Below are 25953 nucleotides of genomic sequence, written 5' to 3'. Positions count from 1 at the left end.
TGGTGGGCAAGTTGTTGGAGGGAATCCTGAGGGACAGGATGTACATATATTTGGAAAGGCAAGGACTGATTAGGGATAGTCAACATGGCTTTATGCATGGGAAATCATTGTCTCACAAACTTGATTTGAGTTTTTTGAAAAGTAATAAAGAGGATTGATGAGGGCAAAGCAATAGATATGAATCTATATGGGCTTCAGTAAGGCTTTCGACAAGGTTCCCCATGGGAGACTGGTGATCAAGGTTAGATCTCACGGAACACAGGGAGAACTAGCCAGTTGGATACAGAACTGGCTCAAAGGTAGAAGACAGAGAGTGGTAGTGGAGGGTTGTTTATCAGACTGGAGACCTGTGGCGAGTGGAGTGTGACAACAATGTGTTGGGTCCTCTACTTTCCATCATTTATATAAATGATTTGGATGTGAGCATAAGAGGTGTAGTTAGTAAGTTTGCTGATGACACCAAAATTGGAGGTGTAGTGGACAGCGAAGAAGGTTACCTCAGATTACAACGGGATCTTGATCAGATGGGCCAATGGGCTGAGAAGTGGCAGGTGGAGTTTAATCCAGGTAAATGCGAGGTGCTGCATTTTGGGAAAGCAAATCTTAGCAGCACTTATACACTTAATGGTAAGGTCCTAGGGAGTGTTGCTGAACAAAGAAACCTTGGAGCGCAGGTTCATAGCTCCTTGAAAGTGTAGTCGCAGGTAGATAGGATAGTGAAGAAGGCATTTGGTACACTTTCCTTTATTGGTCAGAATATTGAGTTGGGAAGTGTTGTTTTTGCGACTGTACAGGACATTGGTTAAGCCACTGTTGGAATATTGTGTGCAATTCTAGTCTCCTTCATGGAAAGATGTTGTGAAACTTGAAAGAGTTCAGAAAAGATTTGGAAGGATGATGCCAGGATTGGTGGATTTGGGCTATAGGGAGAGATTGAATAGGCTGGGACTGTTTTCCCTGGAGTGTCGGAGGCTGAAGGATGACATTACCCAGGTTTATAAAATTATGAGGGGCATGGATAGAGTAAATAGGCAAAGTCTTTTCCCTTGGGTGGGGGAGTCCAGAAGTAGAAGGCATAGTTATAGGGTGAGAGGGGAAAGATATAAAAGAGACCTAAGGGGCAACTTTTTCACACAGAAGGTGGTAGGTGTATGGAATGAGCTGCCAGAGGGAGTGGTGGAGGCTAGTATGATTGTAACATTTAAAAGGCATCTGAAAGGGTATATGAATAGGAAGGGCTTGGAGGGATATGTGCCAGGTGCTGGCAGGTGGGACTAGATTGGGTTGGGATATCTGGTCGTCATGGACGAGTTGGACCGAAGGCTCTGTCTCTGTGCTGTACATCTCTGATTTTATGACTCTATGACAAGCATCATAATGCTGCATTTCAAGTAATCACAAGGGTCTGCAGGAGAAAAGGGTCCAAATTGGTTGGAAAGCTGACGCTACTCAAGACTTTGCTATAGTGGCAGCACTGGGGTTCTATGGATTTCCCCGTACAGCTGTGCAATTCACAAAAGGCTCCAGACTCGAATGTATTCCTTGTGCAGAAAGTGGGTCCTAGCATATGAACTCACTTCTAGTAAGTATAAGTAAACCATATCATGAGGTCGACTGATTATCTTATACCGGTTATTAGTAGCTAATACCATAGTCTGGATTGTCTGGCAAAGGTTGTCCTGTTGTGGAATGCCATCTAACAGTACATACATTGTTTTGGGTTTTGTAAGCACAGTTTGGGCGCACACATCCGTTCTGAACTTAGAATTCAGAACCACAATTTGGTTTGAGTGGAACAAGCTGGTATAATTTCAGGTCGAGAGTCTCAGTGGGCTGTCTTGGAACTGGATGTGACTATAGTTCTGTTGCCTCCTTGAACTCCATTGACCTCGCATGAAACCTGCCCCACAGGTAAGTTTAATGTAAAGCCAAGGTAAACATTGGCATATTCCCAAAATTGGCCTTTTATTGATATAATGCCAACCAGAATAAATGAAGCTAAATACATGAAATGGTGCATTACAGAATTAAATATTATGTATGCTATGTTCTTGATGTAATAGAAGATGCATGTCTTGGAAAATGACTGTGTGCTTTCAAAGAAAAAGCTTGGAGTATTATTTTTGTATTTGAATTGTCATGTTCTCCCAAGCGACAGGCTGCTCTGTCAGAAGAATGTAATTTTTAAAACATAATAGAGCTTTAAGAGGATTTTCTTGTTTTAATGCTAAACTTTGGCACTCCTTTAAACCTTTCTACACATTCCTCCTTTACGGCACTTCTTAAAACATACTTCTAATCAAAGCTTTCAGTCATTTGATAGAATGTCTTTTTGTATGACTTAAAGTGAAATTTTAATTGATCACCTTCTTATAAAGCATCTCCTAACCTTTCAATGTAGTAAGGACTCTATGTTAATGCAAGTTGTTTGTGTTCAGTGTCACCTTGGTCCTGGAGTGGACGTCTTGCTGTCGATTTAAACACTGCTCCCTTGGTTAGTCTTGTTTTGTCATGTCCTGTCCTTTTGTTCACTGCTGCCTATTCGTTACTATGCAAAGTTAAGGTATCATACCCTGAGCATTTTCTGTTGTGGTGGTATTTCTTGGTACCTTGATGGTGTTGGAATAACGTCAAAAGTAACTGTTAAGACCATCCGAAAAGGAGAGGTATCAAGTCTGAATCTGATTGTTCTCAGCTATGCTTCATATGCAAACACTTCACAGTTTCCTTGATTATGGTCAGTAGTGGGAGATCTTGGGACCTTCCTATCTGAATAGCCATGGACGTGCATTCAAGAATATTTTTATATCTAAATATTAGTATTTTTTGTGTATCCTCTCTTTTACAATTCCCTTGGTGTATGTATGTGATGTTGTGACTTTACAGGAGAATAATCAGATGAAAAACTAGTGAGGAGGCAAGGAAGGAAGCATAAGGGCAGGTGATCAAAAGCTTGATCAAAGAGCTATGTTTTTAATGTCTTAAAGCAAGAGAGTGAGGTGAATAGTTGGAGGTGTTTATGGGGGGAGGGGATTCTAGGCCTTTGTGCCTTGACAGCTGAAGGCAGTTAGCTAAGGGCTGAAATCTCTCAGGTTCTCAAAAGACCAACACTTTTCTGCAAAACAAGTTTTGATAGAAAAAAATTCTGATTAGAATATGGAAAGCAAAAGCTATACTTGACTACAACCTGGGAACAAAAGATTCAACTAAAAGTGGAAAAAAAAGTCTTCAAGTAACCATAAACAAAATAAAAATAAAAATTTCAGATCTGAGCCATGACCACCACTACCAGCTCACCATCCTCCCCTCAAAGGCAATATGGATGGGTAGTAAATGCTGGCAGAGCCAGTGACACCCACATCCCATGAACTAATTACAATTTTAAAATTATTTCTAGGACGTGGCACTGCCAGATTTGGAAAATGTTTAGAATCATTGAATCATTCAACAGAAGAGACTTTTCCGTGGTGCCTAAATCAATACTTTGGAAGAACAGGTGCATCCCAGTTTATCCCAACTTGGAATTGCATTTGTATGTTAGTCTTTTATCTCTAATCCTATTCAAGAAGATAACATGCCTTGGGATTTTAATTCCCTATCTTTATGTTGCCAGTCAAATAACATAACCACCTCACTACCTTTATAGGGCAGGAATTCAGTTGCTTGCAAGTGATATATGGTTCTAAGGGAAATGGCAGCCAAAAAGGTTTAGAGTAAAGGAAGTTCAAAGGATTAAATTATTTACACCTTCTCTGCAAAGACACTTCCAAAAAATGTATTGACAGCTGGTTCAGTTACTGAAGAATACGATGGGAAAGCCAGGGGAACCTGATGCAAAATGAATATCTGACATAAATGTCATGTGGCCATTAATTTAGCTTTCCTTTCAGCCTGAACCATTTCATAAAATCAATTGTGCCATTTTAATATGCTTTGGTGGTGCAATCTAATAAAACAAGACTCGATAAATCAGGCCATGTAAATGCTTATTTATATAGTGTACGACCATTTTTGTTGTACTTTATCTGAATTTTATGAAGACTTAAACATACCGCAGTCATTTGATCAAAACTAAAATAAAAGTAATTACTTTTATTGTCAGAATGGGCCTCAACTCTAAAGAATGCTTCAGAATTATGGTACTTGTCCATTTTCACCATCAATCCTCTTGTCTGCTGGTCCTTTGTAAATGGTTATTGGTGCCAAATTGGGGACAGTTTGATTTGAGAGTACTGAATTTGTCACAGGTAGTTTTCTCAGAGTACGAGCAAGGGTGACTGTGATCTCATTTGTCTTGGCTAGGTTTAAATCCATATCCCAGAGATGTCCGGTGTCTTTCCTGTTTTCAAGAGTGGGGTTCAGATTTAGTGGGTTGAAACTTTAGAATCCCCTGGTTCTGAGGCAGCCCTGACTCCTGTTGAACTCAGTAAGGCCTGTGCTCCCTGTCTGACAGCTTTCCCAATCTGCTTCTGACTGACACACACACACACACACACACACACACACACACACACACACACACTTCTCACCGTAGCGGGAGAGGTATCATGACAATCTTCAAACTTTGGAGAAAGTGAGGACTGTAGATGCTGGAGATCAGAGCTGAAAAATGTGTTGCTGGAAAAGTGCAGCAGGTCAGGCAGCATCCAAGGAGCAGGAGAATCGACTTTTCGGGCATAAGCCCTTCTTCAGGAATGAGGAGGGTGTGCCAAGCAGGCTAAGATAAAAGTTAGGGAGGAGGGACTTGGGGGAGGAGCATTGGGAATGCGATAGGTGGAAGGAGGTTAAGGTGAGGGTGATAGGCCGGAGAGGGGATGGGGCGGAGAGGTCGGGAAGAAGATTGCAGGTCAAGAAGGCGGTGCTGAGTCCGAGGGTTAGGACTGAGATAAGGTGGGGGGAGGGGAAATGAGGAAGCTGGAGGAATCTGTATTCATCCCTTGTGGTTGGAGGGTTCCTAGGTGGAAGATGAGGCGCTCTTCCTCCAGACATCGTGTTGCCATGGTCTGGCGATGGAGGAGGCCAAGGACCTGCATGTCCTTGGCAGAGTGGGAGGGGGAGTTAAAGTGTTCAGCCACAGGGCGGTTGGGTTGGTTGGTGCGGGTGTCCCAGCGGTGTTCTCTGAAACGTTCCGCAAGTAGGCGGCATGTCTCCCCAATGTAGAGGAGGCTACATCGGGTGCAGCGGATGCAGTAAATGATGTGTGTGGAGGTGCAGGTGAACATGTGACGGATATGGAAGGATCCTTTGAGGCCTTGGAGGGAAGTGAGGGGGGAGGTGTGGGCATAAGTTTTGCATTTCTTGCGGTTGCAGGGGAAGGTGCCGGGAGTGGAGGTTGGGTTGGGGGGTGTGGACCTGACGAGGGAGTCGCGGAGGGAGTGGCCTTTCCGGAACGCTGATAGGGGAGGGGAGGGAAACATATCCTTGGTGGTGGGGTCTGTTTAGAGGTGGCGTAAATGACGAAGGATGATACGATGTAACTGGAGGTTGGTGGGGTGGTAGGTGAGGACCAGTGGGGTTCTGTCCTGGTGGCGATTGGAGGAGTGGGGTTCAAGGGCAGAGGAGCGGGAAGTGGAGGAGTTGCGGTGGAGAGCATCGTCAACCACGTCTGAGGGGGAATTGCGGTCTTTGAGGAAGGAGGCCATCTGGGTTGTTCGGTATTGAAATTGGTCCTCCTGGGAGCAGATGAGGCGGATGTGAAGGAATTGGGAATATGGGATGGCGTTTTTACAGGGGGCAGGGTGGTAGGAGGTGTAATCTAGGTAGCTGTGGGAGTCGGTTGGTTTATAGTGAATATCCGTGTTGAGTCAGTCGCCTGAGATAGAAATGCAGAAGTCTAAGAAGGGGAGGGAGAAGTCTGAGATGGTCCAGGTAAATTTGAGGTCGGGGTGGAAGGTGTTGGTAAAGTGGATGAACTGTTCAACCTCCTCGTGGGAGCACGAGGTCATCGATATAGCGGAGGAAAAGATGGGGGGTGGTGCCAGTGTAGCTGCGGAAGATGGACTGTTCCACATATCCGACGAAGAGGCAGGCATAGCTGGGGCCCATGCGGATGCCCATGGCTACTCCTTTGGTTTGGAGGAAGTGGGAGGATTGGAAAGAGAAGTTGCTTAGAGTGAGGACCAGTTCAGTCAGTCGAAGGAGGGTGTCACTAGAAGGGTACTGGTTGGGTCGGCGGGAAAGGAAGAAGTGGAGGGCTTTGAGGCCTTTGTGATGGGGGATGGAGGTGTGTAGGGACTGGATGTCCATGGTGAAGATAAGGCATTGGGGGCCGGGGAAGCGAAAATCATGGAGGAGGTGGAGGGTGTGGGGGGTGTCCCGAATGTAGGTGGGAAGTTCTTGGACTAAGGGGGACAGGACCGTGTCTAGGTATGCAGAGATGAGTTCGGTGGGGCAGGAGCAGGCTGAGACAATGGGTTGGCTGGGGCAGTCAGGTTTGTGGATTTTGGGCAGGAAGTAGAAACAGGTGGTGCGGGGTTGTGAGACTGAGGTTGGAGGTGGTGGATGGGGATCCCCTGAGTTGATGAGGCTATGGATGGTCTGGGAGATGATGGTTTGGTGGTGGGAGGTGGGGTCATGGTCAAGGGGGTATTCGGAGGAGGTGTCCGCGAGGTGGCGTTTAGCCTTAGCAATGTAAAGATCGGTACGCCAAACTACCACTGCTCCTCCATTGTCTGCTGGTTTGATAGTGAGGTTGGGGTTGGACTGGAGGGCTGTATGTTGCGAGGGTGAGAGGTTGGAGCGGGGAAGAGGGGTAGACAGGTTGAGGCGGTTAATGTCACGGCGGCAGTTGTCTATGAAGAGATCGCAGGTGGGTAAGAGGCCAGCACGGGGTGTCCAGGCGGATGGGGTGTATTAGAGGCAGGAGAAGGGGTCGTCAGAGGGTGGGCAAGAATCCTGGTTGAAGAAGTAGGTGTGGAAGCGAAGGCAGCGGAAGAATTGTTCTATGTCTCGTCGCGTGTTGAACTCGTTAATCCGGAAGCATAGGGGGATGAAGGTGAGGCCTCTGCTGAGGACTGATCTTTCATCCTCAGAGAGGGGGAGGGATGGTGAAAATATGGCAGGACTGGGAGCTAGGACCTGGTGTGGGGCTGGAGCGGGGTTAGGCGTGGGGGCGGAGATTGCTTTGGGGGCAGGGTTAGGCATGGGGCGGAGATCGGCGTGGGGGGCGAAGACGCATGTGGCATGGTCATTGTGCAGGTGAGTGACGTCACTGGGGGCGGAAGTGAATGCGACGACGGCAGAAACGGTGTTGTTCCTGGTGGCTGTGGACCCCGTGGAGGCTGCGAACCTGTCTGTGATGGTCTTCCTGGAGATCGTGGAAGAGGTTGTCTGGGCTGCAATCGCGGAGGCTGCATGGTCTGTGGGGGCGGAAGTGGTTCGCGACGGCGGTTGCTGCAGTGGCCGCGTAGTTAATGGCGCCCGAGCTGTTCCGGAGGTCGATGGAAGATTCTGGAACGGTTGAGGAATCCGGGGTGTGGGGGTAAGTACATGAAAGTTTTTGGTACTTAATGTCTTTAATTTCCGAAATGGCTAGGAAGAACTGTTTGTTTAGTGTATGGATTCTTCTGTGGATGAAGAACAGTAGAGGTCTTTTGCAGGTCTGTGAGAGCGTTGTCCTGAGGTGGGGCAAGGCTGACTGCAGGGAATGTAGGTAGCGGCGCATGGCTGCAAGCGTGGAGCTGAGGATCCAGAGGGAAGTCTGTTGCTGGAGGCTTCGGACTTGTTGTAGGTACTGGTTGTCCTGGTTGGGTCCAAATTTTATTGGTCTGAACGTGGTCCGGAGTCCATGCGGGGTCAGTCGGTTCCGTAGACAGGTGCTGAGTAAGGAGATGTGACTGTGGTAGCGAGTCTTTTTGAGAACGTGGGTGAAGAGCTTCAGGGCAGAGGAGATGACCTGGGGAGTGCAGTGAGAGAGGGACTCACTGAAATCCTCGTAGAGGGAGGAAGAGAGAGCTTCTTCAAGGAAGAACACCTCTGGGACACCCGCACCAACCAACCCAATGCCCTGTGGCTGAACACTTTAACTCCCCCTCCCACTCCACCAAGGACATGCAGGTCCTTGGCCTCCTCCATCGCCAGACCATGGCAACACAACGCCTGGAGGAAGAACGCCTCATCTTCTGCCTAGGAACCCTCCAACCACAAGGGATGAATGCAGATTTCTCCAGCTTCCTCATTTCCCCTCCCCACCCCCACCTTATCTCAGTCCCAACCCTCTGATTCAGCACCGCCTTCTTGACCTGCAATCATCTTCTGACGTCTCCGCCCCCACCCCCTCTCCAGCCTATCACCCTCACCTTAACCTCCTTCCACCTATCACATTCCCAACACCCCTCCCCCAAGTCCCTCCTCCCTACCTTTTTATCTTCGCCTGCTTGGCATAATCTTCAAACCTTGACTTGGTGTCATGGGGGTAAGGTCCTGCAAGCACTGTGCTACATGGAGATTGTATGGTGTGCTCCCTCTGTGTCGAAACACACCAATTAAGTTTTTGCTTCTGCAATGATGTTAAACTTTGCTGTGCTTACCACTTGGTGCCCTCGCTTGTTTCATAGATTCTGCTTTCTTTTGCCTTTTCTTCTGCCTACTTACATAATTCTGATCACCAGTAGAGGCCACTGTTGCATCAGTGTTTGTGGAAAATTGGCTTCTTGACTGTGTTAGGATAGAATTCAGGTCAGTGCTTGGAGCAGGTGCATGGTTTTTCTCCAGATATGACACATTGGGTGGCATTTTATTGTTGGTGGTTACAAAGTATTGTCCATCACATCAAAGACATCCTGATTTAGGTGTAGTTGGGTTGGAGGTAATGTAAAACATTGTGATTGCGATTTCTGATCATTTCCGCACCACCACCCCCCCCCCCCCCCCCAAACACACTTCAACATTGCAGGAGCTTTGCAACCAAAACTCGAACAATGATCAGTTTATGTATTGGTTAATGAGCAAAATGCTTGGCATTGAACAAACTCCGCTTGATCCATTGGGTCAAAAGAACATCAATAGGCTAGAATTTGTTAGCAAGCAAGTAGTGAGTTTAAATAAGAGCACGTTCTTTAATGTAGTCCAACAAACGCCACCTCCCACCAACAACTATTGACTTCAGGAATTCCTGTATTTGCGTATTAATTGCCAATTAAAGGCTGCTACTTCGTAGTGCATGTGGTTTTTTTAAAGACAAAATTTATGTTCATTTAATGCCAATGTATTGACTTGAATTGAATGTATTGTCACGTGTTCCGAGGCACAGTGAGGGTACTTCTTGAGCTCAACAAGAAAACAATTGAAACTGTAAAGATTCATTCCTGGTGACAGTAAATTTTTCAGATTATTTGAATTTGTGTTCATTTAATTCTTTTCCCTCATTCAAGTTTTCTTTCCCTTTTTGTATTTCTGTTTCTGATTTAATTTTAATCACTTCACCATTGGCAGTCAGATTTTTACCTATTTAGATCCTAAACACTGGAATTTCCTCTCCACCTTATTTTCCTCCTTCCAAGCACTTCTTAAAACCTGCTTCTTCGATCTAAGCTTTTGCCCATCTATCCTAATATCTCCTTACTTTACTCAGCATTAAATTGTGCTTTCTGGGAAGCAGCTCAGAACATTTTATTTCATTAAAGGTACTTTTAAAATTACAGACACTAATCCACTCTGTTACCTTCTCTATTATTCCTCTGCTTTCTTAATCTTTAAATCTAACAGGTAAAGAGAATTATCCACATCTCCATGATAACCTTGCTGCGGTTATCACCTCAAAATTCAAACAGTTTACAAAGCAAAATATTTTTGAGGTGAAGAGTGGAAACTTATTAACTAAATGCATCGCAGAACCTTTGCAGTTTAGATTAGATTACTTACAGTATGGAGACAAGGCCCTTCGGCCCTACAAATCCACACTGACCCTCCGAGGAGCAACCCACCCAGACCCATTCCCCTACATTTACTCCTTCACCTAACACTAAGGGCAATTTAGCATGGTCAATTCACCTAACCTGCACATTTTTGGACTGTGGGAGAAAACCGGAGCACCCGGAGGAAACCCATGCAGACACGGGAAGAATGTGCAAACTCCACACAGACACTTGCCTGAGATGGGAATTGAACCTGGTTCTTTGGCGCTGTGAGGCAGCAGTGCTAACAGCTGTGCCGCCCTCCACTGTGCCGCCATGCCATCCATAGCCTAGGCAGCAATGCTCTCACTCCGTTCTTTGGAGTGAGAGCATAGCTGCCTAGGCCAGCATTTGATGCACTTGAGAAGGTGCTGATATCCTGTGCATCTACTGTTCTTGTTATTGTAGATGCTTATATATGAGAGTTCGGAAGATGCTGTAGAAGGAGTCTTGAGTTGCTGTAGCGCATCTTGTAGATGATGTGCAGTGCAATGGAGGGAGGCAGGAAAGCAGCCTATTATCTGAATGGTGATAGGTTGGGGAACGAGGAACATGCAACAAGACCTGGGTGTCTTTGTACATCAGAAAATAAGCATGCAGATGCATGAAGCATTGAAGAAGGCAAATAATATTTTCGCATTCAAAGCGAGATGCTTTGAGTAGAGCAGAGATACCTTGCTACAAATGTACAGGGCATTTGTAAGACCATACCTGGAGTACTGTGTGCAGTTTTGATCTCCTTATCTGAGGAAGAATGTTCTGGCTATTGAGGAGTGGAAGAAGAAAGGTTTTCCAGACTGATTTCTGCAATGGTGGGACTGACTTACAGGAAGACACTGGATTGATGAAGACTATATTCATAGGAGTTTAGAGGCTTGAGGACAACATCACATAGAAATGTATAAAATTCTAACAAGACAAATCAGGGTAAGCACAGGAAGTTTGTTCCTAATGACTGGATAGTCCAGTATCAGCAATCAGAGTCTAAGGGAGGCAATTTAGAATTGAGATGAGGAGAAATTTCTTCACCCAGAGAGTGGTGAGCCTGTGGTATTCTCTGCCACCCAAAATGTTTTCAAGGAGTCAGGTATAGGTCTTCGGAGTCAAAGTGGGAACAGGTATTGAGTTGGATGATCAGCCCTGGTCACATTGAATAGCAGAACAGGCTTGGAGGGGCTGACCAGCCTACTCTTGCTCCTGTTTGCTGCATTTCTATGTTTAGGTCATGGATGGGATGCAGACTAAGCAAGCTGGTTTCTCCTAAATGATGTGAAGTTTCTTTAGTGTTAATGGTGGGCAGACTCTGGAGAACCATGAACTGGTTCAACAATGGTAATATCTTTGAACGTTAAGGAGGGTTGATTTTAGATTTTTGCCTTGGAAATCTAATTGTCTGACACTATATAGTGTGTGTGTCACTTGTCTGTCCAAGCTTGAATGTTGGGTAAAACAATGACTGCAGATGCTGGAAACCAGATTCTGGATTAGTGGTGCTGGAAGAGCACAGCAGTTCAGGCAGCATCCGAGGTTTAGCGGTGTGTTTCCTGGCCTTGCAAATATACATACAGACTGCCTCAGTATCTGAGGAGATGTGAAAAGATGAAAGAATTCATAAACATCCCGACTTCTAACCTAGTAATGGAGATATAGTCGTTGATGAGGCAGCTAAAGACTGCTGGGCTAAAAACAGCTACCCTGATGAAATCCTGTGGTGATGTCCTGGAGCTGAGGTAACAGATCTCCAACAATTGCAAGCATCTTTCTTTGCACTAGCTATAACTTCACTCAGTGGATCGTTCTCCCCACAATCTCATTGATTTGAATTTTTCTTGGACTTCTTGCTGCCATACTTGGTCGATTGCTGACTTAAAATATGAGAGGCAGTCACTCCTCGTCTCTTGAATTGGAAGTTTTTTTGTCTGTGTTGGACCAGGGCTGTAATGAGGTCTCAGCTGAGTCAATTTGACAAAATACAAACTGAGTGCTGGTGAGTAGGTTATTGCTGTGTAAATGTTGCTTGATAGCCCAACACTTTGCTGATGATCAAGAATATCACCACAGTATATATCTATTTTTGTGGAGAAATATAATTTGTCATTTTAGAATGAATGTAGAATCTTAGATTGTTCTCAGAAATCATAAAGCTTGTCTTGTTGATTCACAATATCCAGAAATAGATTGGTGGGCTGTATCAGTACAAATCACAGAGAGAGATTTAGTATTCTATGTTCAGTTAATTCTTGGACAGAACAATGGATCCTTTTCCAAGTGTTAGAATTCAAAGCTTCTGATTACACAGGACACCATTATTGACACCAGCAGAATTAACTTTCATTTTGTGGCACAAATATTTATCAAAATTAACATTGCAGCCATCTTAAGTTTAGACTTGTACAAGATAGTCTGAGATTTTGGGGGTCCTTCCTTGGAAAGATAGGGTAAAACAAAAAAAGAGATTGCTGGAAAAGCTCAGCACGTCTGGCAGTATCTCTAGAGAGAAATCAGAGTTAATGTTTCGCGTTGAGTGACCCTCCCTCAGAACTCTGATTTCTCTCCACAGGTGCTGCCAGACGTGCTGAGCTTTTCCAGCAGTTTTGCTTTCTCTTTAAAAGCATCTGCGGTTCTTTTGGGTCTTTTAAAAAGACTGTGAGAGACCCACTGACAGATACTTCTCTGCCTAAAGAACAGAAAAGCTTTCAGAAATTGACGGCTGTACTTGCAGATTACCTGAACAGCAACGCAGAACCAGAGAGAGATAAGAAACTTTCTGCTAAGTCTACCTGTGCAAGCAACTTTGAACTTTCGATTACAGAACGCTTAGCAGCTGCTGAATTATGGTTTCAAGTTTTCTACCCATTCTGCTTAAAATGAGAAATCATTAGGCAAACTAACCCTAGGCTGATCTTTCTTTCACCTCAGTAAGGTCTTTTATTTGTATCTGCTTCTAATCTTTGATTTTAGCTAATAACCCTTTATATCACTTTTTAATAACTTACAGCAATAGATGTGCAACGCAATAAGCTTTTAATTTGTTTAAGGTTTTGTTGCTGGCTATTTTTATAATCGAACATTTGAAAAACTGCAAGGGGTTTACATGAGTTAACAAAAACACAACTTCACAATTCGCAGATCACTCTGCAGATGTGCCTTGTGGTTGTGGCATTTTGTTTTGTAAATATAACTTACATTGAATTTAAAAAGAAGTGACTACATTTGCCACTGTCCCTTTGTTAGTAGGGCAGTAGAATATCCAAACTGGTTGCAGTGTGGAAGCTTGGAATTCCTGACTAAATAATTGTAGTGTTGCCTCTCGGTTCCCATGCCAGCTACTTTAGAAATGAGGAAACCTTATTTACTGACGTGAAATACCAGGTAAAGGTACATCCTTCTCCCGAGTTACATTTTAAACAGGAAATCTGTAGAAAAGGCAATTGGAGACAGTCCAAAATATGCCCTTAATTTGAAGAGCTCACTTAGCACCTCTTTGGAATAAAATGTTTTTAATTGCAATTCCTCCATGTTTTTAATTTCCCCTGTCTCTTCCAGCTGTTTGCCTGGTGCGTATTGTGTTAACATTGTTCTTGTTTTTTATTTCAAACTGACACTCCATGCAATAAGGGTTAGCAGCCTCACACAGGTCTTTTAGAATCTCTGGTGGAATAAAGCTGCATAGATAGATGGAGCTACCATCGCTGCTGGAAACCTCTTGGGATTTTCTCTCCGTGAAGAGATAAAGCTGCATTAATGTTAATGGCTTGGTATAAATGTTGCAAGACTTTGAAAAATGATATCTACTTTTTCTAGGCTGCCTTAAAATGTCATTAGTAGTTGCTTTTACCAAAAGAGTTGGTGTTTCATATATTCTGAGGTGGGTGTGTATATTTGTGTTGTTTTTTATATTGCCTTCTTCACAGCCACAATCCTCAGGAGGATTCAGTGGTTGCAGCACTCAACTGCTGACATAGACTTTCTGAATCTATTGCAGCTGCCACTCAAACATCCCCTGCAGGGCGAGTGTTGCTGGGTAAATGCTTGAGAAAGGCAGGAAGCAAAGATGAAATATTACACATAATAGAGAATATGTCAAAAACAAAGAGCCTTTTCTTTTTAACTTGTTCAGCGGGTGTGGGTGTTGCCAGCTAGGTCAAAATTTTGTGCCCAAACTCACTTGCCTTGGAGAAGGTGATGGTGTGTCGCCTACTTGAAGTGCTGTAGTGTATTTGGTGTAGGTAGACTTGCAATGCTGTTAGAGAGGGAGTTCCAGGATATTGAGCCAGTTACACTGAAGGAATGCGACTTAGTTCTACGTCAAGATGAGGAATGGCTTGGAGGAAAATGTGGAGGTGGTAGGGTTCTCAGGTATCAAGTGCCCTCCTCATTCCAGGATGGTTGTGATTGTGGGTTTGACAGAAGCTGTCCAAAGACTCTTGGGGAATTTCTGCAGTGTTTTGTAGATAGTAAGCACTACTACCACTAAGCATCAGTGACTGAGGGAATGAACGTTTGTGGCTATAGTGCCATCAAGCTGCTTTGACCTAAATATGTCAAGTTTCTTGAGTTTTGTCAGAGCTGCACTAATCTGAGCAAATGGGCCATATTCTATCCTACTTCTGACTTGTCTCTTGCTGGACAGGCTTTGGGAGTCAACTGGTGAATCACTAATTGCAGGCTTCCTAGCCCTTGACTTGCTTTGTAACCACAGTGTTTATGTGATTTGTCCATTTCACTTTCTGCTGAATGGTAACCCCCAGAATGTTAGTATTTGGGGAATTCAGTGATAGTAATGCCAGTGGTAACATCATATTTGAGATGATCATTGTCTGCCACTTGTTTGGAGAGAATATTGCTTGCCACTTCCCAGCCCAAGCCTGTCTGTTGTCCAAGTCTTGCTGCATATGGAAATGGACTGTTTCAGTGTATGAGAAATCACAACTGGGGCCAAACATTGTGCAATCATCAGTGATCATTTCCACTTCTTTTGACCTTATGGTAGAAGGGAGGTCTTTGAAGCAGCTGAAGATGGTTTGGCTTTGGACACTACCCTGAGGAGCGCACGCCTGATATCCTCTAGCTGAGATGACTGACCTCCAGCAACAGCTAAGTATGACTCTTAACCAGCAGAGTTTTTTCCCAATTTTCATTGACTCCAGATTTTTCTGGTTCTGTGTTCACTTAGTCAAATGCAGTCTTGATGTCAGGGGCTGTCACTGAAGGTTTTTTGTCTTTGAATGAAGGCTGTAATGAGGTCAGGGACTGAGTGTTGTGGAGCGCCAGTCTTCAGTTCTGTTGTTGGAATAATGTCAGGATAATGTCCAGTATCCAGTGCATTCGACAATTCCTTTATATAGTGGAATAAATCAAACTGGCAGAAAACTGGCTCCTGTGATGCTGTGGACCTCTGGAGGAGGCTGAGATGGATCATCTAACTGACACTTACATCTGGAGATATTTGCCAATACTTAGCCTTATTTTTTGCATTGATATGCCAAGCTCTCCATTATGGAAGATGAGTATATTTGTCTCTTCCTGCTAATTCTTTAATTGTCCACCATGTGGCAGGACCGCAGAGCTTAGATCTGATCTTTTAGGGCTCTTGTGATGCAGTAGTATGCATACCTGTGAGCCAGGAGGCCCTGGTTCAAATTCACCTGCTCCAGGTGTCATCTATCTCCAAACAGTTGGATTAGAAAATAAATGGTTGTAATCTGTTAATTGTGATATTGCTTCTCCTTGTCTATGATATACTGTTTTCACTGTTTGACCAAAGTAATATTTTAGTTTGGACAAAGTGGCAAATGGAGATGGTGACTTTAATTTTCCAGATGACAATGCTAATTCAGTAGGTCATTCAGACCCTTGAGTCTGCTTCACCATTTTAGCTCAGTTTGTCAGCTACCTCAATACCATTTTCCTACACTCTCCCTGTATCTTTTGGTTTCATTAGTATTTGGATCTCTTGCCAGTCTCTGTTTTGAACATGATCAGTGAGCTACCACAGCCTCCTGGAGTAGAGAATTCCATAGATTTGTTACCCTCTGAGTGAAGAAATTCCTCCTCACCTTTGCCCTGAATGGCTTTATCTTGTATTCTGATACGTTGTCCTGTGGTTCTAGACACCTCCAGCCACATTATGGAACATTCAACATCAGTCGCAGGAAGTAAGCTGATCCATAAAAACGAATGAACAAATGTTCCCATTTCTCCAGCTCACTCTGATTCACTGGTTTGCACTTTCACTTTTTTGAGTTGTGGGTTCAAACCTTGCTTCAGAGGCTGACACTGCAATGCTATGTTGTGGGAGCACCTCAGACGTGCACGGGGATTTTTCAGTCAAACCATGAACCAGAGCGCATATATTGCTTAGTACAACACTCTGAGATAGGTCTGGATTCCTTGTGTAAACACCTGAAGAGTGACCATTTGCTGTAGGTGTGAGGGTACATTGAGCTGGGCTGCTCTTGTCTGTCATCTCATATCATCTTAAGTAATGGTGATGGAACTTATAGATTTTGCTCACCTGCCCACATCTTGTAATGTCTAAGGCTAACTTCTCTTTAAAGAGAATCCATGGTCTTCAATTGTTTGTGCTTGGACATTTTTATTATTGGCTTTCTATTTAGTAATAAGTTTGATCTTCATAACGAAGGACTGATAGCCTACTAAAAATCTGGTTAAGATGTGGGTGAGATGTTAAAGCATTAACATCTTAATAATCTTAAACTCAATAATCTTAATATTTTGAGATAGACCTGTGGGTGACTGCATCAGAATTGTTTCCAAGTGTATAGGTGGCATAGTAGACAGTGAAGGTGGTTTACTAAGATATCAAAGGAATCTTGGTCAAACTGGTCAATGGGCTGAAAAATGGCAGGTGGAGTTCAACCTGGATAAAAGCGAGGTATTGCATTTTGGTAAAACAAACAAAAGTAAAGCTTATACAATTAATGGTCAGGCCTTGGGTAGTGTTGTAGAACAGAGGGACCTAGGGATGCAGGTACATAATTTTTTAAGTATGCATCACATGTAGGCAGGATGGTTAAAAAGGTGTTTGGCATTCTTGCCTTCATTGCTCAGTCCTTTTGAGTGTAGGTGTTGTGATATCATGCTGAGGTTGCACAGAACATTGGTGAGGCTTCTTCTGGAATACTGTGTCCAGTTCTGGTTGTCCAGTTATAGGAAGGATATTATATCAAGCTGGGAGGATTCAGAAGAGATTTACCAGGATGTTGCTGGATGTGCAAAGTTTGAGTAATGAAGAAAGGCTGGGATGTTTTTCACTGGAGCGTAGAAGGTTGAGAGGTGACCTGATAGAAGTTTATAAAATAATGAGGGGTATAGATAGAGTTGGTGGTAGTTGTCTTTCTTTTCTCTAAAATGGGAAATTTCAAGATGAGGGGGCACATTTTTAAGGTGAGAGGAGAGAGATTTAAAAAAAACACGAGGCAAATTTTTTCCATGGGTGGTGACATGTGGAATGAACTTGCTGAGGAAGTGGTGGATGCTGGTACATTTACAACATCTCAAAGACATTAGGATGGGTACACAAATGGGAAAGGTTTGGAAAGATATGGCCTAGGAGCAGGCACATGGGACTAGTTTAGTTTGAGATTATGTTAGGCATGGACTGGTTGATCTGAACGGTCTATTTCTGTGCTCTATGACTGTATGTAAATGATTGAACATATACTTTGCTTGCCAAAAAGCAGAACAGAAAATGGGATTTTTGTTTTTGCTTTAAATTGCCTTTTCTTACAGTTTAAATTGTCCTCTGAGCCCCTTGAACTCTAACAAGAATATAAGGAACTGCTTATATAATCCTGACACTGACAGAAATTCCTCCTCTTCAGAGGAGGTTTGGAAGCACAAGACCAGATGAGGATTAATTTGAGTGCTGGCTGCTACGCTTATGCATCTTAGTTTTAATTCTCTCATGACTTGTTTTATTCTCCTCTCTAGTTTGTCACGCTGAATTAAATGCAATTCTGAACAAGAACTCTGCTGACGTTAAGGGATGTACGATGTATGTGGCCTTGTTCCCATGTAATGAATGTGCTAAACTCATCATTCAGTCAGGTAAGGATTTGCAATTGCTCCACTTTCGATTTGCTGCATTTGTATACCAGCATGTAGTTCAATATCTCATTACAGAGTTTTTTTTTAAAAAATTCGTACCCTTTGCTCCATATTAATCAGTTGCATAAAATATATTCCTTGCTATTGCTGAACAGTGTCAGGTTCCCAGTGACTAATTGCTGCACGTGCGATTCTTAACGTGGTTTTAATTTAATCAGTGACTTTCTATAGCATGGCCTTCCAAATAAAGACTAAAGCTGTGTGTATAATTAACGTGAGGATTTTGTGTTTTAAAGATCGTAAACATACGTTCAGAAGATTTAGTGGAGAAACTATACATGGAGCCGGATTCCATTAGGAAATGATCACTTTTTTTTGTGTTCTTTCATGGGTTGTGGGTACTGCTAGTTAGGCTGGCATTTATTGCACGTACCTAAATGCCTAGAGGCAACCACGTTTCTATGCATCAGGAGTCACGTGTAGGCCAGACCAGGTAAGGGCAACAGATTTCCTTCCCTACATTAGTGAAGCATTTCTTTTGACAGTGGACAGTGGTAAAGTGTGGTGCTGGAAAAGGCACAGCAGGTCAGGCAGCATCTGAGGAGCAAGAGTCGATGTTTCAGGCAGGAAAAGGGTCCTGCCCAAAATGTCAACTCTCTTGCTCCTCGGATGATGCCTGACCTGCTGTGTCTTTTCCATCACCACACTTTACCAACGCTGATTCTCCAGCATCTGTCTCCCAGTGGATTTTGTTTATTGAACTTAAATCTCACCCTCTTTCATGGTGGGATCCATACACATGTTTCCAGAACATTGGCTTGGGATCTGAATTGCAACAAAATTTGCGTAGCAGCCCCCACCACCTTAACCAGCCACTGCTGTCATTGCTGTCATGGCTGTTGATAAAAGCAGGCAAGTTGAACTAACTCACCATGACCCCACTTGTTGCCATGATGTTCCTCCTGAAAGTGCTGATTATTGCTGGGCTAGACCTCCCTTGTGTTCGGTTCCCAATTTTCGGAACATAGTTTTTGACACATTTGGATAAAACACACTTTTGAGGAAACGGAACTGGCAAAATGGCCATTCTTAACATGTGAGCTTTGGCTTGTGATTACTCCAGGCTGCTAAACTGCAAATCAATATCAAACAATCAAACTGCTCATTGTTTACGCACCCCAGCACGTGGTCACCAGGTGGATGGGAGCAGGAGTCCAGGCTGACCCCATTTCTTTTAATCTTCCCTGGTTCAAGGGTGTTATAGTTCATTGTGTTGAACCTTGTGTCAGCCTAGCTAAGATCAGTTGAGTTGTTTGCAGTTCTGGCATCAAAGCAGCAGCCTTCCTGTTTGAAATGGCTTGGTGCTTTGCCAGGTGGTGGCGGGGGTTTGTCCACTGCATGCAACCAATGTGTCTGACGTAACCCTGATTTCACCAACAGAATGCAACAGTAAATTCTAGCCACCTGCATTCCCAATGGGGATATGGACTCAGGATAAATAATAGGGGCTCTGGCCTACCACCCTTCTCAACATCCCTTGCTCCCTTCAGAGATGCCTATCCACCTGCTGGCATCAGGAAATCAGATCGTATGCTGCATTTCAAAAGCTAATTTATTGAGAAACGCCTTCCCCTGTAATGGTATTAAAGTTTGAAGAATTCTTGACATTTACAGATTGTCATGAGCTGATGTTGAATAAGGATTTGCCGAGCTAATGATTGAGGCTATTAATCTCCTACCATATTCTCATTGTTCAGCTCTTTGCCCAAGTGTCAGAGCAATTTACATCTAACAAGCAGGCTTCCATAAAAGTGAATGGATAATATCTTTGCTTAAATTTTGTTGGCCCTTCCAATGACTCACTTGCTTAAGATATGAAGTAGCTGAACCATAAAACAACGAATGACACTGAATACCAGTCACTAATGCCTGAATTAGTTGGTCTCAGCAGGGTTAATGACGAAGATACTTTAATTTGCATCTGCCCCTGAATTAGGAGAAGACCATTGATCAGTGTTCCCTTTCTCGATGAGCTGTGCAGTGAATCTGGTTGGTAGTGTGCAAAAGACAATAGAGCAATAAGCTATGTGTAGGTGCTTAGTCCACTGATATTTATTGTCCAGGCTGTTGCACAAGTAATGACATCTTGACAAAAATACTGGGGGTGTTTGTATTCTTATACCATAGATCGGCATGCAATCAAAGGAGAGCAGAAATGGTTATGGGCTTTTTGATCTTTGCAAAAGGGGATTGTAATACTTTGAAACAAGGTGCAAAGTGGAATAAAACACGAATCCAGAAACTAAGTCAAATTAAGTTGCAATGGCGAGACATTGAGCCACAGCTGCAACAGAGATGAGGAGGAAGCTTGGGCTGGTGAATCTTTGACCACAGATCTATGGAGATACGTTAGGCATACTTAAGGCCGAGATGGACAGATTTTAATCAATTAGGCAATCTTTGGTTGTGCGGATAAGGCAGGGAAGTGGAGCTGAGAATTATTATTGAAAGGCGAAGCTGGTCAATGAGCTGAAAGGCCTTATTCAGCTCCGATCTTTCTGCCTCTCTCTGTCTGTGCGTCTCTCTCTATCTCTCTCTATCTCTCTCATGGCAGCAAAACTGAGAGGGAGTGTAATTGCATTCCAAGAAGAACCAGGCGGCCAAAGGAAGAGCTTTATTAAAGAGATGTTCATGCTTCAGGCAGGAAGGTTAGAATAAGCAGTTTCTTGCCCAAAATGGTTGATGCTACATCAGGTGCTCAGACTGATCATATGGGCCAGTGGGTCAAAGAGTGGCAGATGGAATTTAATTTAGATAAATGTAAGGTCCTGCATTTTGGAAAGGCAAATCAGGGCAGGACTTAAATACTTAATAGTGAGGTACTGGTGAGTGTTGCTGAACGAAGAGACCATAGAGTGCAGGTTCATTGTTCCTTGGAAGTAGAGTCGTAGGTAAGATAGTAAAGAAGGCATTTCACATATACTTGCCTTTATTGGTCAGTACATTGAGTATAGGAGTTGGCAGGTCATGGTATGGCTGTATAGGACATTGGTTAGGCCACTTTTGGAATATTGTGTTCAGTTCTGGTCTCCCTGCTATAGGAAGAATGTTGTGAAATTTGAAAGAGCTCCAAAAAGGTTTACAAGAGCGTTGCCAGAGTTGGAGGGTTTGAGCTTTGGGAAAGGCTGAATAGGCTGAGGCTGTTTTCTCCGGAGTATTGGAGGCTGAGTGGTGACGTTATAGAAGTTTTTAAAATTTATGAAGGGCATGGATAGGGTGAGTAGTTAAGGTCTTTTCTCCAGAGTGGGGAGTCCAAAATGAGAGGGCATAGGTTTAGGGTGAGAGGGAAAGATTTAAAACAGACTTAAAAGGCAACCTTTTCCACGCAGAGGGTGGCGCATGTATGGAATAAGCTGCCAGAGGAAGTGGTGGAGGCTGGTACAATTACAGCATAGGAGTTTTGAGAGGGATATGGGCCCAAATGTTGGCAAATGGGACTGGATTAGTTTACGACATCTGATCGACATGGACAAGTTGGACCAAACCGGTCTGTTTCTGTGCTGTTCATCTCTATGATTATAACTCTGACTCTTAAAGTGGCAGTCCACCATATAGGTACAAATACACAACAGTAATACTTTGAAACAGGATACTAAATGGATAAACAGCTAACCCAGAATACCATATCAAATTGAATTGTAACTGCAAAACTTTAAGGCACAGCTAGAAAATGATGAAACTCCTGTTGGGACTGATATTGAAAGACATTCCTTCACCTCATATCCTCCTTTTGGCTGGTGTAGTCACATGGTTTTGTGGAGTCTACAACATGGTGATAGACCATTCATTCAGTTGATCTGTGCTATTGTTTATGAAGCAGAGATGGGACCTTCTGCAACCCACTTTTATCCAGTCCAATTAGTCCATCCTTCATGCACTTAACTACATTCTGCTTGAATACATCTGTGCTGTTCTACCCAACTAGATCTTCTGTTAACATTGCATACTTATCACTTTGGATAAAGACATCCTCTTTGAGGATTTTTAGTGACTGCCTTATATTTACAGCCTCTAGTTTTGAACTTGTCCATCTATGGTAATACATTATTGGCATCTACCCTAATCTAACCCTTTCACAAATATAAAAGATCTAAATTAGGTCTCTCTATTTTCCATTCAAGTGCAAAGAGTCTCGGCCCATTTTGCCTTTTCAGATAAGTAATTCCTCTCCATTCAGATGCCATTCTTGTGAATCTTTATTCAGAGTCTCTAAGCCTGTTTCATAATATAAAAACCAAACCTATGTAAAGTAGTGTGCAGTTACAAGTGTGAATTCTTTACAAGTTTAACAAAACCCTATCAGGAGATATTGGCAATGATGACAAATTAGAGTTTAAGAAGGATGATAAAGGACAGCAGAGAGAGTGAAGAGGCAATTCGGATTTTTTTTAGACCCATAGCAGCTGAAGATTTTAGTGGAGACATTGAAATTGGGAATGCTTAAGAGGTTTGAGTTAGGAAGCATAAGTCTTAGAGCTGCAAGTTGGGGCGCACACAGCAGAGTTTTGAAATAACCTCATTTATGAAAAGCAGGATTTGGGAGGCCACCCAGGAGTATTTTTGAATAGTTATGTCCAATTTATAGATTAATTTGATTTCAAATTAATTAGTATTCACTCTGCCTTGCATTCATAATCAGATTCATATTTAGTCCAAATGGGAATTCTTTAATGCTGGTTTCTTCCACTTAGTTTTTTTTTAATCCCCTTTTCTCTATTTATCCCCTTTTATGTATTTAGTTTAATTTACTCTTCATTCTTAAGACAAATGATAAGTTAAAGACCTAGCTGTCACTAATCTCTCAATAGACAGGTTGTGTGCTGTGATGACCTCTGACAACTTGTGTTAACTGGACAGAAGTTGTTGTTATACTTTGTGTACTGTGCTTTTTTAGTACCACCTTTTGTGGTGCAAATATCAAATGTGCCAGCTGCAAAAGTTGGTGAAGTAGCTGGGACTGTGACTGTACCATTGTCACTATACCCACTGAAATTCAAGGGGATGTTCCTAAAGGCTTTTTTTCAAGCTGGTTAAGCTACAACTGGGAAACAAACAAATGATTATAATAGACATGGCCTATTGTATGTTTTGTAATCACCCTATTCATTGATGTTATTACATACCTCTGGAGCAGGCGGAACTTGAACCTGGATCGCCTGGCTCAGAGGTAGGGGCACTACTATTGTACCAATGCTCTGTTACAAGCTGCTGGCAACTTTGCTCCTAACTAAGGCTGTTTTCAAGCTGTGCAGCTGCTTTATTTGATACTTCAGACAATTCTTTTGGGTTGAGTTCTGCGCCTTTTTTCTCTGTACACTACTCTTTTGAAAAAGTAACGTATGGAGGGCTGTCTTTGGGAAGTGAAAGGTCACAAGTAAGCCATTGGATATGATTACAAGTATGCTGCTGGAAGATGGAAGATAGAGTGGGAATCAATAAATAACACAGGATTTGAGATGCTTGCTCTGACCCTGTGTGTTCAGCAGAGTGTGAAGTGAGCAGCATTTTCACTGTTCTGCCACTCTGACTGTGATCAGCACAGTTGTCTCTTGAGGAGAGATGCCAAGAACAGTAAATGTAATTTTACAAAGCCATTGCACATTATCTGTGTAAGGCATAACAGTATTTGTCAGCTAAATGTTTTCTTTCTAGCAGAATGGTTATAGGATCAAAAATAAATTATTACATTTTTTGAATAACACAGCCCTTCTTAATTGGATCTTTCATGTAAGACATTGTGTTGCCGCAAATAGGATGCCTAACATAAATCAGAGGAGAAGGATACTGATTGGTACACATTTTATCACCACCTAGCTCCCTTTCTTTTCCTGAAGGTATAGAGTCATAGAGATGTACAGCATGGAAACAGACCTTTCGGTCAACAGTTTAATGTTGATTTGTGAGCAGAAAACCAACTGACCCATCAAATATATCCAATGCTGACAATGACTAGAGCAACATGGCTAGATATTCCCCATTGTCAACCATGTGGCCTCCTGAGAGGGGATTTAATTTGAAAAAAAGTACCAATAATAGTGAGTGGAAAACTATGATTGTCCCACAGAACTACAGCTGATTCAGTTGGACACCACCCCCATGTGGAACATGGATGACTGGCTGAGTTGGTAGCATTCTCTCCCCTGAGGAGGAGGTTGTTGGGTCAAGGCCCACTCCAGACAGTTGATCATCAATCCAGGCTGACACTTCACAGTATTGATGGAGTAGTACTGGATTCTGACAGTGTCATCTTTCAGATGAAATGTTAAACCTGTATATGCCCTCGGGTGGATGCAAAGCTTCCATCTCATTATTTTGAAAAAGTGCAGGAATGTTATCCCTGGTGCTCTGATCACTATCCCGAAAACAACATCCCAGAAAGAGATGACTGGATATTATCACATTGCTGTTTGTGGGAGCTTGCAGTTGCATTTCCTACAATGACTGCGCTTCAAAAGTACATTCATTGGCTGCAATGTATCATTGTACATCCTGAGGTCATAAAAAAGGGCTGTATCAATGTGAGTGTTTGTTTCTCTTTTAACAATATCACCTCATGCACTTTTCAGCAGATGGTAATTAATGAGAGTTAGGAACCCCCATTCCCCAAGCATTCTCTTCCTCTCCTTGCTCAGGGACATGGGCTATTTAAAGTGGCCTTGTGATCAATCTAGCTGAGTTCAGCTAACTTAACACCCTTTGGGGAACGAACCTGGAAACGTTTTGTTACAAAGCTCAGATTGTTAAATGTATCGTGGAATTAATCTCTAGGAGAAGACTGTCTCAGTTGCACCCTTTCAAATTCTTCCTTAAGCCCATGCTCCTTGTTAGTTATCACCCTAGAGCAAAGAATCCAAGCCAGTTACCTCAATACAATACTGTGGACACGCTGAACCGAAGCATGTTGTGTTCTAGTCATTGCTGATCTTTTATTTTAGCTTCATTTCCCTGTCCTCTCCCTATGTCCCTTATCTCCATGAGAGATCCAGAATTGGCTATATCAGCTAAGAAGTTATTCAGCGATGAAGTATCCACAATCATCTGAAGAAAGAATTCCAAACATTCACAACCCTTTGAGGGAAGAAGGTTCTTCTCCTTTCAGCCCTTGATCTGTGCAGATCCATGGTAACAATCTCTCAAGAGTATCCTCCGTCAGGCCCATTTGGAATCCTCTTTGTTTCAATGAAAGTACTGATTGCTGTCTTGAACCTTGAAGAAGATAGACTCAATTTAGTTAGTATAAAGAGTGTGAGGATCAGCAAGGGAATTAAGAGTCATGTGGACAGACCAGAAAGTGGAGTTAAGGCAACAATTCAGTCAGCCATGATTTTACCAAATGGAGAAGGAGGCTTGATGGGCAAGACCTCTCATTCCTTGGACTCATTGAGTGAGCCATCACTATAACGCCTCTAAAACTTTCCTTAAATATGGAGCCATTATGTAACCCCAGGGTGGAGAATTTAAAAACGAGGAGATCACATTACAGGTTGTGGGTGAGACTGCACCTTAAATAGAATGTTCAAATGAGATTCAATAATCTCATTCCTGGGAGGGAAAAGTTAACCTGTCGAAGGTAATTATAACTGGTTCAGCTTTTCTTTATTCATTAGAGTGTAGAAGAATGGCCGATGGTCTTTTTGAAACATACCAGATTCTGAGGAGGGTACAGCAAGGGAGATGTTGATAAGATGTTTCCATTAGTGGGGAGTCTTGAACTAGTGGACATAGAGTTAAAAAGCTGACCTAATGGCAACCATATAAGCACTGTTGATTGTCATCAACAGCCCATCTGGTTCACTAATGGCCTTCAAGAAAGGAAATCTAGGATCCTTACCTGATCAGGTGTACGTGTGACCACAGACATGCAGCAATGTGGTTGACTCTTATCTGTCTTCTGGGCACTTTTGTTTTCTTCATTCATGGGATGAAG

At 43.0% G+C, this 25953-nt stretch overlaps 1 protein-coding gene across 1 annotated transcript in view; it reads left to right on the top strand.

Moving 5' to 3' along the window:
- dctd (dCMP deaminase) overlaps positions 1 to 25953 on the top strand; it is a 69260-nt gene that overhangs the window by 23002 nt on the left and 20305 nt on the right. Inside the window, exon 4 of the mRNA XM_072594669.1 lies at positions 17850 to 17966. Coding sequence (XP_072450770.1) covers positions 17850 to 17966 — 117 coding nt within the window. The remainder of the gene's footprint in view (positions 1 to 17849; positions 17967 to 25953) is intronic.

Source organism: Chiloscyllium punctatum, chromosome 2, assembly GCF_047496795.1.
Source record: "Chiloscyllium punctatum isolate Juve2018m chromosome 2, sChiPun1.3, whole genome shotgun sequence".
Classification (NCBI taxonomy): Eukaryota; Metazoa; Chordata; class Chondrichthyes; order Orectolobiformes; family Hemiscylliidae; genus Chiloscyllium; species Chiloscyllium punctatum.
Note: the sequence above shows the minus strand (reverse complement) of the source record. Positions and strands in the feature narration are given on the sequence as shown.